Here is a 12481-nt window from a genome sequence, read left to right as displayed (position 1 = left end):
AAAAATGATAATATAAGTAAAGTCATAGACTATATTCCTAATTTTAAAATGTACAAGCCAATTTAGGTACCTGGTATGCCTTGAAAATATCAGTAGTGAAAACTCATCATGGAGAGTTAATTGGACATAAATATCAAAGGCCATTATTTTTGAAAAGACAAAATATATCTCACCAAAATTTTAAAAGTGACTAAAAAGTTGAATTATCATAACCGTGAGGTAACATGTTAAAGACAGGAACACTGAAAAATAGCCTTTAAGTTTTAAAAATGCATTTCAACTATAAGAAGCTATTTTATAACAAGACTAAAGCAACCAAAAAATGGAGATCTTGATCAGTTTAAAAAAATGAATATAATGATATTTTTTCATTCAACAACTTTTAATAAAAACAACAAATAAATATAGTTAAGTTTAAAAGATCCTTTTTCCTGCCATGCAGTAGACAAGTAAAAGTGAGAAAACAAGATAGGAGACTATTGCAGAAATTCAGGCAAAAGACAGTATTTGGTTTAAGGAGGTGGCAGAGATGTTTTAGATGGATTCAGTAGAATCAGCAGGATCCAGGGACCAGATGTTAAGGGCAAGAGGGTTGTCAAAGATGCCTCCCATATATTTAGACTGGCCTGAGGCTAAGAGGGAATCATTTACTAACTAGAAGAAAAAAACAGGAGAGAAGCAGATTGGATGGGAAAAGATGAAAGTCTCAGTAACTAATGGAAGAATAGGAAATAGAAAAAGCAATGGAACAGAACAAAGTCCAAAAAAAACGACTTTACCATATAACAAAATTTAGCATACAATACCATCGGCATTTCAAACAAGGAAGACAGAAGGGCATAAATTATTCAATAATTACTGTTAATAATTGGGGGAGGGACTGGAGTCCAACCTCACAACTAAAAATGAATTCCAGATGAATTAAAAATTTAAACCTAAAAATACAACTATAAAAGTAGAGAAAAAAATATAATTTCTGATTTTATTTAGATTTTTATATTTTAAAGTTGGTGAAATGCTCTTAAAAGCATGCTGGCACAGCAAAATTCATAAAGAAAAAATATTAAAATTACTGCTAAAAATACTAAAATTAAACTTCAGAACTGTCAATGGGAAAAGTTCAATGGCAAAAAAGAAAACTAGGAGAAAATGTTTCCTATGCATTTGAGTTGCCATAATTAACATACCAAAAATAGTTTAAGTCAATGAGAAAAACAGATAAAAACCAAAAAATGAGCAAACATACATCCGAGAATATTCAATAATTAACACAAAATATCAGACACATTTTCTCCAAAAGGATTTAGAGACACGCATCTGTTAATTATTTGGGTACAATCACACAATCAAATGTACAGAAAACAACAGCTCATGAACACTACTGATGAGAGAGCGCAAGATGCTAAAATTTTTCCGAAATGCAGTTTGGCAATATGTAACAAAAAGTCCCCATACAGGGCATACACTTTGACTCATCAATCCTACAACTGAGAATTTATCCTGTACTTCCCTGGTGGCACAGTGGGAAAGAAACCGCCTGTCAATGCAGGGAACACTGGTTGGATCCCTGGTCTGGGAAGATTCCCCATGCTGCAGAGCAATTAGGCCTGTGGGCCACAGCTATTGAGCCTGCAAGCCCTATAGCCTGTGCTCCACAACAAGAGAAGCCACTGCAATGAGAAGCCCACACACCGCAACAAAGAGCAGTCCTGGATCACCGCAACTTGAGAAAGTCCTTGCAAAGAAATGAAGACCCAGCACAGCTTAGTCATCACAACATGTACATAACAGCAAAAACTGGAAGCCACAGGGATTAAATTAAAACGTTAAAAGTGATGATGTAGCGAATCTTATTTTTGACTTGAAAAGACACTTACATATTGTTGGTGAAAAAAATGGTTAGGGTATGACTCCATTTTAGTCCAACATTAGGGCAAAGAATATGAATAGGCAATTGACAGAAGAGTGCAAATGGACAAAAATTAAATAAAAAGATGTCAACCTCATTAACAACTAATGAAATGCAAATCAAAGTGATATTCAATAACTTCACATGTATCCATGTGTCAAAAATCAGTATGTCTGATTGCTTCACATGTTGACAAGGTTGTGGAGAAACAAGTATTCACAAATACTGCTGGTGAGAATGTAGATTTATACAGCCACTTTGAAAGATAAATTGTACATACAAGGAGATGTGTCAGGAATATTCACGACACTATTGTTTATTAAAGGCAAATTGGAAACAATAGGTAAATAGTTATGTAATATAAGGCAAGGAACTATACAGGGTTGTAAAGAAGAATGAGCTCGATCTCCAAGTAACAACTTGAGCAGAATGTAAGAATCTGTGACATTCACTTTATCTTTAAAATTGAAAAGCTACTCCAGAACAACCAAAAGGGTTTTACAAAGTTATCTCTGGACTTTTCAAGAGACCCTGTAACTTGGGCAGCTTCCCCTCAGGAAGCCAGCAGAGATAATGGCACAGCAAGGGGGAGGACAGGGAAATACCCTAGGACTTATGAGATTGTGCCTGATCACTCAGAGTGAATGCACACTTCTCAGAAGCAGTATGATCTAGAAACTGAGGAAGCATATTAGAGAAGTCATATTCACCACTTCTCGGATAATCCAGATCCAGAGTCACTGCTTTCCAATGTTACTGAGCATGACTACAGTAGAAAAGGCATCTTACAGTGACACCCAACAATAACACCTACCCCACACACTTACATTATACAAACACGTTTCACAGAATGGTACTTAAAACTTACTACAAGCCATGTGCCCAGGTTTCTTTTCCTATTCAATTCCATTTTATTTAAAGGCTAGTCATAACCCACTAAAACTGATTTTAGAACCTAATAATGGATTTCAACCCACTCTGAAAAAATACTGACCCCAAAAAGCAGTTTTTCTCACTATTCTATCTCCCAATGCCACTGCTACCATCATACCACCACTAAATTCATCTGTTACCTTGCTTTTACTTCGGTCATTCCATCCACTTGAAATATCTTCCTTATTCCTTTCCCCCATATAAATCCTATTAATTCTTCTAGACCTATCAAAATTCCAAGCCAGTCATTTCCAGGCAGACTTTCTTGAAATGTTCTTTTAACTAAGAGCAAAACTCATCCAGTCAATTCATCTGTCAATGAATACTTTGTGATATCTACTTTGTCTGGAATTATTGTTCGAATTTTATACTTGAAATTCTTTTTCATAATCTTACTGATGTCAAGGATCAGTCTTACACTGACTTAACACCATTACTGTAACTTAATAACGCCTCAAACATAGCAGTATACAGATTTTATTTCCTGCATGAACCTCAGCTTATCTGTTCCAAGAGTTCAGAAAAAAATGCTACCCATAACCTAAAGTTAAACTGAGAAAGACAGACTATAATTTACCAAAGCACTTCAGTTAAATAACTGCTTAATACACAGTCCTATTAGAGGATAATCAAATTCAAAGCTCTCAAAATTCCCAAAGAATTTCCCTAGGAGAAGGGCTTACCTGTATGGTGAGGCCTGGGGCCATGACGTTTAAATCTTTCTGCAGAGCTTGCTTGAGGTTTTCGTCTATTTGATCTGTTTTTGAAGCCAAGAACAAGAGCTCTCACGACACTCAGAAAAACAGTCTTAACACTGTGCTAGCACTAAAACAAAACTAATTATTATTAGATCTAAAGTTTCCATGGTATTCTTTTATAGAGCTTAAGCCATGTCACACACATATGAAAACAAATAAATATATACACAAATGAGAAAAAGTGTGAGGAATTATTGGACAAAGAAATTGAGGAAAGACAACAAGCAGCCACTGACGTTTATCCAATAAATGGAGGATCTAGGTTTCTAATGTCTTAATCAGTATTGTGACTTATATGTGTCTTGATTCTCTAAAAAAACAAATTTCTATCTTTAGTCAATCTTTATTCAAATTCTCAAATAACTAAATTTCATTTCTATGGAACTCAGCTGATTATTTTAGATTTAGAGAGAGAGAAGGGGAAAGCCTCACGGGAAAGTTCTTAAAGCATACGAGAATAATGATGTCACTTCACTTGACTTTATAATTCACAAATTTTTCTATCCACCTCATCAGTACTTCCCCCATTACTAAATAACCAGTAATGTGACAAATAAGAAAAGGCCAAATTTTCTCAAACATCATTCCAATAGCTCGTAACCAACAACGAGGAATCAACTGATAGATTTCTACACTGATAAAGCATTCCTATATCTGCCTCTAAGAAATTCATTAATAATTCCAGAAGAGAGAAGTAGGCAGCCAATAGCAGCAACCTAACCCCTGGCCAGAACTTTCAGTATCACAAATGAAAAGTAACTTGTACATAAAAGAATTAACATAGCAAGCCTGAAAACTACTATCCTAGAAAGGCCTATTTGCAATTTGGTCTCTGTCTGTCACCTGGGGTTGTGGATTTGGAGAGCATTTCATTTCCACAATCTCCAGAACTGGGAAGAATGACTTCACTGTGCCTAAATTGTTTATTCAAACAATGTATTTTACGCTGAGTATCTACTTTCCTTCTGGAAATCTGGAATATTGGTATTGATACATGCTAGGCAGAGGGTACCTACATGAACAACTTCCAGGAAAAATTCTGGGCAGAAAGTCTCTAATGAGCTTCTCCAGCAGACAACATCTCACATGTGTTGTCACATTTCAAGGCTGGAGTAATCCAGTGTATCCTGCATGACTCCACTGGAGAAGACTCTTGCAAGATTGTGCCTGATTTTCTTCAGACTTCACCATGTGCCTTTTCCTTTTGCGATTTTGCTCTGTATCTTTTTGCTGTAGTACATCTCAGCTGTGAGTATAATTATATGGAGTCCTGCCAGTCCTCATCAAACGTGGAGGTGAGTCTTGGGAAACTGCAAGACACAGGTTCTAAATTCCCCAAATTATCTATTAAAATAGCAACAAAACTGGGCTTCCCTGGTAGCTCAGCTGGTAAAGAACCCGCCTGCAATGCAGGAGACCCTGTTTCGATTTCTGGGCCAGGAAGATCCTCTGGAGAAGGGATAGGCTTCCCACAGCAGTATTCTTAGGCTTCCCTGGTGGTTCAGATGGTAAAGAATCTGCTTGCACTGCAGGAAACACAAGTTTGATCCCTGGGTTGGGAAGATCCCCTGGAGGAGGACATGGCAACCCACTCCAGTATTCTTGTATGGAGAATCCCATGGACAGAGAAGCCTGGCAGGCTTCATGGGGTCCTATACAGTCAGATGCAACTAAAGAGACTGAGAGCGCACAAGCAAAGCTAATTTTTAGTAAATTATCATGGCACAAATAGAATATTGTAAGAAATGAATCTTTTTCCAATCTGTACCAAGTTATACACTATACATTTCAGAAAATGGTTATCATTCTTAAAGTATCTTAAGTAACAATTTGCTTAATTTAAGCAATTTTAAGCAAAGAAATTTTAAACTTAAGATAAAGAATATTTTAAACACAACTGCTCTATTATAAATTCAGAAGAAATGCACAAATAACACATTACTGTTATTATTATAGCCTTCACAAACAAGTTGAACAAGATTTCTAATTGATTATTCATATATTTAAAACAAATAAGACTCACCAAACAATTCAATGTAAACTTCTTGAAGTGTATGGGCACTGCAAAACTGGTTCAGTTCATGGTGGATTTTATTGAAGATTAAGGTCTTGTCATAATCTGCAGTGTAGTTCCTCACGATATCGAACACTGGAAGAAAGGTACAATTCATGTTAACCTGTGTATCCTCTAATTCAGCCAAGGTAAAAGTTAGTTATAAAATATACATAAGAAGTGCCAATGAAACAGTGAAAACATGGAACACAACTCCAAGCCTTGATGTGTTTCTTAACGTGCATAATATTCCACATATTACTGCATTTGCAATTCTAATAAGCAAACTTTGAGTTCTATACTAAGGAGAGTATATATTATCTTGAAGGTAATAAGGAACTGTCAAAGTTTTTGAGCAAGGACATGACACTATCAGACTGTACTTTGGCAGCAGAGTTAAAAATGAACTCTAAGGCATAGAAATCAGAAGCAGGGAAAGTATAAAGAAGCTATGATTGAAAAGCAAAAGTTTAGATGAAGAGAACCTGAACTAATTGAGGAACAGTGGAAATGAAAGAGGGAAGTAGCTCCAAAAGGCCACTTTCAAAAAGGCAGTTTTCAAAGGTTGGGGGGAAAAAAAAGATGCTAGGCTAGAAGGGAAGGAAGCTAACATTTCTGGGCCAGGCTTTATGTCCAGCAATTTATATACTTCCTTAACACACAATCCTCACAAAAAAATCTAATTTTTCATAATATGAAACTGAGAAACAGAATTTCAGAAATGTGCTAAGGGTATATACTATACCGTGCCAGAACCTAAGCCCTACTTATTAAAACATGCTGCTTTCTCCCTTCAAACCCAAGACATGCTCTACTGGCCTTCCTATGGAGGAAACTAGAAGTTACTAGACTGCAGATCACAAACAGGTCATCAAAAAACACTCGGTGGCTAATTCATTCTCTTGGTCATTTACAAATGAGTCAGTGATCCAATAGTTTCCTCTTTATCTCTCCCCAGAAAACAAGCAATATCTCCCCTTCTTCTGTTGTTTTTCAATCACAGTCCATTCCACTGATCTGTGACCAGGGCAAGTGAGAAAGTGAAGTCAAGTGAAAGTGTTAAGTTGCTTAGTCATGTCTGACTCTCTGCGACCCCATGGACTATAGCCCTCCAGACTCCTCTGTTCATGGAATTTTCCAAGCAAGAATACTGGAGTGGGGTGCCATTCCCTTCTACAGGGGATATTCCCGACCCAGGAATTGAACCCAAGTCTCGTGCATTGCAGGCAGATTCTTTACCATCTGAGCCTCCAGGAACACCCCTGTGACCAGGGAAACTAGATGATAAAAGACAGGAAAATACTTAGTTGCTGAAAAATATAATCCAAATCCAGTTGATAGTAACACAGCTTGCTCTCTGCTCTGAAATTCTTTTGCTATTTATGCCTGTACCAGTGACATGAAATTTCAGCTAGACCTTATATTCCAATATATATGTATTCTTAGGTCAGTATCATGCCTTCTCAAGAGGGAAAAAAAAAAAAAAACAAACCCTTAAGGCAAAGGTCTAACTTCATGTTTTTGAATTGTTTTTGCTGAACACAATATCCTGACATTGTATGTGTGCAAATTTTAGTAATAAGGATAATTATTAATAAGTAATACTTAATAAGGAAAAGTATTACTACTTAGTAATAAGTAATAAGGATAATAAAATGACAGATCATTTAAAAAATTTTATTTTATTACAGTATAGTTGATTTATAATGTATTAATTTCTATTGTACAGCAAAGTGATTCAGTTATACATATATACACATTCTTTTTCATGTTCTCTTTCATTATCATTTATCACATGATAGTGAATATAGTTCCCTACGCTATACAGTGGGGTCATACTACTTATCCATCTTTTATATAACAGTTTGCATCCGCTAATTCCAAACTCCCAACCCACCCTCCCCGAAGGCAACCATAAATCTGTTGTTTCATAATATGTGTCATATTTTAGATTTCACATGCAATTGGTATCATACCATTATTTGTCTTTCTGACTTTACTTAGTACGATAATCTCTAATCCATCCATCCATGCTGCTGCAAATTAGCATTATATCATTCTTTTTTATGCTGCATACATTCCATTATATGTATGTACCACATCCTTTTTAATCCATTCATCTGTCGATGGACAATTTAGGTTGTTTCCATGTAAATAGTGCTACAATGAACTGGGGCATGTATCTTTTCAAATTATAATCTGTCTAGGTACATGCCCAGGAGTAGGATTGCTGATCATATGACAGCTTTATTTCTGGTCTTTTGAGGAATCTCCATATTGTTTTCCATAGTGGCTGCACCAATTTACATTCCTACCGACAGCATAGGAGGGTTTCCTTTTCTCTACACCCTCTTCAGCATTTGTTATTTATAAGACTTTTAAACGATGGCCATTCTGATCAGTGTGAGGTGGTACCTCATTGTAGTTCTGATTTGCAGTTCTCTAATAATTAGTGATGTTGAGCATCTTTTCATGTGCCTATTGAGATCTGCATGTCTTTTTTTGGAGAAATACCTATATAGGTTTTCTGAAAAGAGCAGATCTTTTGATTCAAACTAAGATCTCAAAGAGACCCATGTATACCCATGGTCATAGCAGCATTATTCATAATAGCTAAAACATGGAAGTAACCTAAATGTCCATCAACGGATGAATGGATAAACAAGATGTGGTATATACATACAGTGGATTATTATTCAGCCTTAAAAAGAAAGGAAATTCTGACATGCTGCAACACAGATGAACCCTGAGGACATTACATTAAGTGTTAAATAGGCCAGTACAAAAAGACAGACACTGTATGATTCCATTTATGAGGTACCTAAGAGTAGTCAAACTCACAGAGACAGAAAGTACACAGAAATGTCAGAAAGACAGAAAGGGTGGTTGCCAGGGGCTGGGAGAGGGGGCAGATGGGAAGTTACTGTTTAATGGGTAGAGAGTTTCAGTTTTGCAAGATGAAAATGAGTTATAGAGATGGATGTTGGTGATGACTGTAAAACAATGTGAATGTATTTAATGCCCACTGAATATTTAAAAGTGGTTAAGATGGCAAATTCTGTTATATGTATTTTATCAAAATAAAAAAAACTGGGAAAAAAAATCAAACATTAAAAAGAAGGCCAATCTTACTTCAGAAGTTCTCATTCAGTTTTTTATTTGAACAGTACTCCATTTCTGGGGGTTTTCATCTATTACCAAGAAAATGTTTTCCCCACACTGAGGACTTTCAGATTGCAAGTTATAGCAAATCTCAGCTAAAAAAGCTTTTTCGGTGGTCACAAATCAATGTGGTCAAGGAACTGATCAGTTATAGACTTTCAATATGTAAGGAAATTATTTCTCATCCTGACTGGATGAAATGTCACTTTCTAGGAATTCTAGAAATAATCAATGACTATCTTGCTAAATACACTCAGCTCAGAGAGGAGTATCCCATACAGTTGCAGAAAGTCAACTTTGTCTAGGATTTGTGATCTATCACTATCACCATTCCCTAAGAATGGAAAATATTCCAATGATTATTTTATATAGAGAGAGATCAGAAATGAATCAGGTCATAAAATTTTCCTTAGGGAATCTCTTCCTATTCTTCAAGGACTCTCTCAGTTACAGATACTCTGATTATAACTCTAACAGAATAGATGGATACCATACCTGCACAAGGGGCCAACATATTAACCACTTCTATTCGGTCAATATAGATCATGACCCCACCACTAAAAACAGAGAAATGGAAAAATGTGAGCCAAATACAAACTAATAGAATCCCAGATTAATCCCACATCATCCAACAACCCCACGTGATAGAAATTTAGAAGTAAAATCTAAAGATATACTACTGATTAAAACTACCTCATTAATCACTACTCAAATAACCCTTATACACACTCACCTGGCTCCTCTCATAACCAAAGGCTCTCCTTTGTAAATGCTATTATCACATGAGCTCACAGGAAGACTAGACCTAAAACCTAGAGCTGCTTAGTACTCTGTCCTTATTAACTGAAGCCAACAGCTAAAGCAGTGCATTCCCCAAACTTCTCCAACAAGGAACCAGATAAAATAGTTTCCCAAGAGGTACAGAGGTCAGCCATGAACTGAAATTCTTTTGATTTCCTGCTTTATCTTAATCTACTTTTCATCTGTATTTATTCTAATATGAAAAAAAGAATTTTCCCCCAAAACGTGAAGTAAAATTGACACTCCAGAAAGATAGCTCTTGTTAATTTAATGGTTTCCTATAGTTCCTGGCCTACCAGCACACATCCTGAAGGACATGTAAACCTCAGTTTAAGATATATGAAGTTAAAGAGATTTTGAAAATATACAATTAAGCCCTTCTATCAACTTACAATAACATTTTTTTCTGATAAAAAAAGCATAATACCTGCTCACAGGCAAAAAATCTGACAAACATAGGAAAGCATGAAGATAAAAATAAAATTTACCCAACATCTCATCAGCTGCCAATTTTGAGTAATCTCTGAAGGGAATCCATAAAAGAGAGTTACAGATAGACCTAGAGAGAACTTGGTATCAAATACCTTAACTTAAAACAGAGAGAATCTGCTCCCTTTTTAAGAGCATTCCTGTCCTTCCACAGATGTCAAAGCCTCTTTTACAGGCTTTAAAAGTGATATATTAGTCATTTAAAATACACAATTTAAAACATACTTTGAGCTTTATACTCTTCCTTTGATACAATGCAATGTACTGATTATACTCTTTGAGCCTTGCCTGACTTTCCTGCCCCACAACTCTTTAGGGCACTGATTTTCTAAATATGGTCTTTGGACCAGCAGTATTAGCATCACCTGGGAACTCTTGCTAGCAATGCAAATTCTTGGATCTCATTCCAGACCTACTGAATCAGAAATTCTAAATTAGATGGCATTTAATACTACACTTGATATGGTGAGCTAATTCCATTTTAAACTGTTACTATCAGTTTAAAATGACTCCTAAGATGGAAAGCTCCTGTTTGGAGGCAGGGCTTTTCTCAAATAACACTCAGAAGAGAAATTCCCCTGGGTTACTATCACGCCTATCTGAAAGATGTTTAAGCGACTACAGCTTATGAACAGAAACTACATCTGAATCAAAGGGACGTTTGGTAAGCAAGGGGAACCCTTACCTTGTTCCACAAGGCACATTTTTAACTTCATCAGTTTGTAGTGTTGTCTGGGGAGGAAAAAATATCTCATCAATACTCAGCACACATATCATCAAGGAACCACTAGTGCTAAAGGAAAATCTCTACAGAACTGCTAAGAGATAAGTACAAGAGAACTCCATTACAATTTTAGCCCCCCAAAGATTAGCTATCAGAGTAATTTCTTTATGTATCCTTGTTGTTCAGTTGCTAAGTTGTGTTTGATTCGTTGCAACCCCATGGACCTCAGCATGCAAGGCTTTCCTGTTCTACACTATCTCTCGGAGTTTGCTCAAACTCATGTCCATTGAATTAGTGACGCCATCCAACCGTTTCATCCTGTCATCCCCTTTTCCACCTGCCCTCAATCGTTCCCAGCATCAGGGTCTTTTTCAATGAGTCAGCTCTTCGCATCAGGTGGCCAAAGTATTGGAGCTTCAGCATCAGTCCTTCCAATGAATATTCAGGGTTGATTTCCTACAGGATTGGTTTGATCTCTTTGCTGTCCAAGGACTCTCAAGAGTGTTTTCCAGCACCACAGTTCAAAACCATTAATTCTTCAGCATTCAGCCTTCTTTATGGTCCAACTCTCACATCCGTATGTGACTAGAAAAGCCATAACTTTGACTATATGGATGTCTGCTGGCAAAGTGATGTCTCTGCTTTCTAACATGCTGCCTAGGTTTATCATAGATTTTTGTATCCAAACAGACATAAGAGACCAGAGACAAAATATTTTATAGTTAATGTTTGAGTCAAGAAGCACCAGGAAAAGTTTCAATGTTCAATCTCTCAATCAGAGTCCTTTATTTGCCTGGGGTTGGCCTAGGATTGCAAACTACATGGAATACCCACAAGGATACTATTGCTAGGACTTGTGTTTTGAACTCTGATTCGACTGCTAATATTAATGCTTACAATGAAGGTAAAAGATAACTATTATATGCATACAAGTAGCCCTTTGAACTCAACAGCAACCTCTTCCTCTGAAGCTGTAGGCAATATTTTAGGTCAGGTCCTAGTTATCTCTCAGATGGCCGATTCAATTTCCTTTTTAATAGAACTGCCACCATCAGCAGTGCTTCCTCCTAGTGAACCAACAACATGGTACTTAATTACTCTACCCCTGTCATAACTTGATTTGGATCCGGAATGACTCCCTATTGCACTGGAAGGCATCCAATAGGTGAGCACATAATGAGTGTATCCTGGACACAATGCACTGTATTAAGCCTGTTGTTGTATTAAATACAGCAACAGAGCACTGGACAGAACACAAGGAGAAAGGAAGCATGGCCCCTGTTTCCAAAGAACTCACAATCCAACACAGGAGAGAAAATCCTTATGAAGCAATTCATAACAGATACAAATTAGGTATTAACTGGTAGAGTTAAATAACCAGCCACACAACTGTGTGTATAAGTGTCAGGAAGCAGTTGGCTTAGGAAAGGCAATATAGATGAGGTGAGGCTCTGAGAAGAGAACATGATGATGATGTTAGGGAGAGGGCCTTGAATATTGGCTGGGGGGGCTTGTGCTCTCCCTAATCCATCCTATAAATAGCCACAAAATGAACCTTTCAAAAAGATGACTTTTTCTTCAGTCCTTTGCTTTTGTGTGATGTGGCTCTCATTATCTATCACATCTGCAGGCAAGACCACCACCTGGGAAGC

General features: G+C 36.7%; 1 protein-coding gene across 2 annotated transcripts in view; it reads right to left on the bottom strand.

Moving 5' to 3' along the window:
* ERLIN1 (ER lipid raft associated 1) overlaps positions 1–12481 on the bottom strand; it is a 37432-nt gene that overhangs the window by 19306 nt on the left and 5645 nt on the right. For both annotated transcript variants that reach the window (XM_043475746.1, XM_043475745.1), the window contains 4 exons: positions 10791–10837; positions 9311–9372; positions 5624–5749; positions 3526–3599 (listed from right to left, as the gene is read on the bottom strand). In XM_043475746.1, coding sequence (XP_043331681.1) covers positions 3526–3599; positions 5624–5749; positions 9311–9372; positions 10791–10837 — 309 coding nt within the window. The remainder of the gene's footprint in view (positions 1–3525; positions 3600–5623; positions 5750–9310; positions 9373–10790; positions 10838–12481) is intronic.

The sequence above is a fragment of the Cervus canadensis genome, chromosome 8 (genome assembly GCF_019320065.1).
Source record: "Cervus canadensis isolate Bull #8, Minnesota chromosome 8, ASM1932006v1, whole genome shotgun sequence".
NCBI lineage: Eukaryota > Metazoa > Chordata > Mammalia > Artiodactyla > Cervidae > Cervus > Cervus canadensis.
This window is presented reverse-complemented; position numbering and strand designations above follow the sequence as displayed.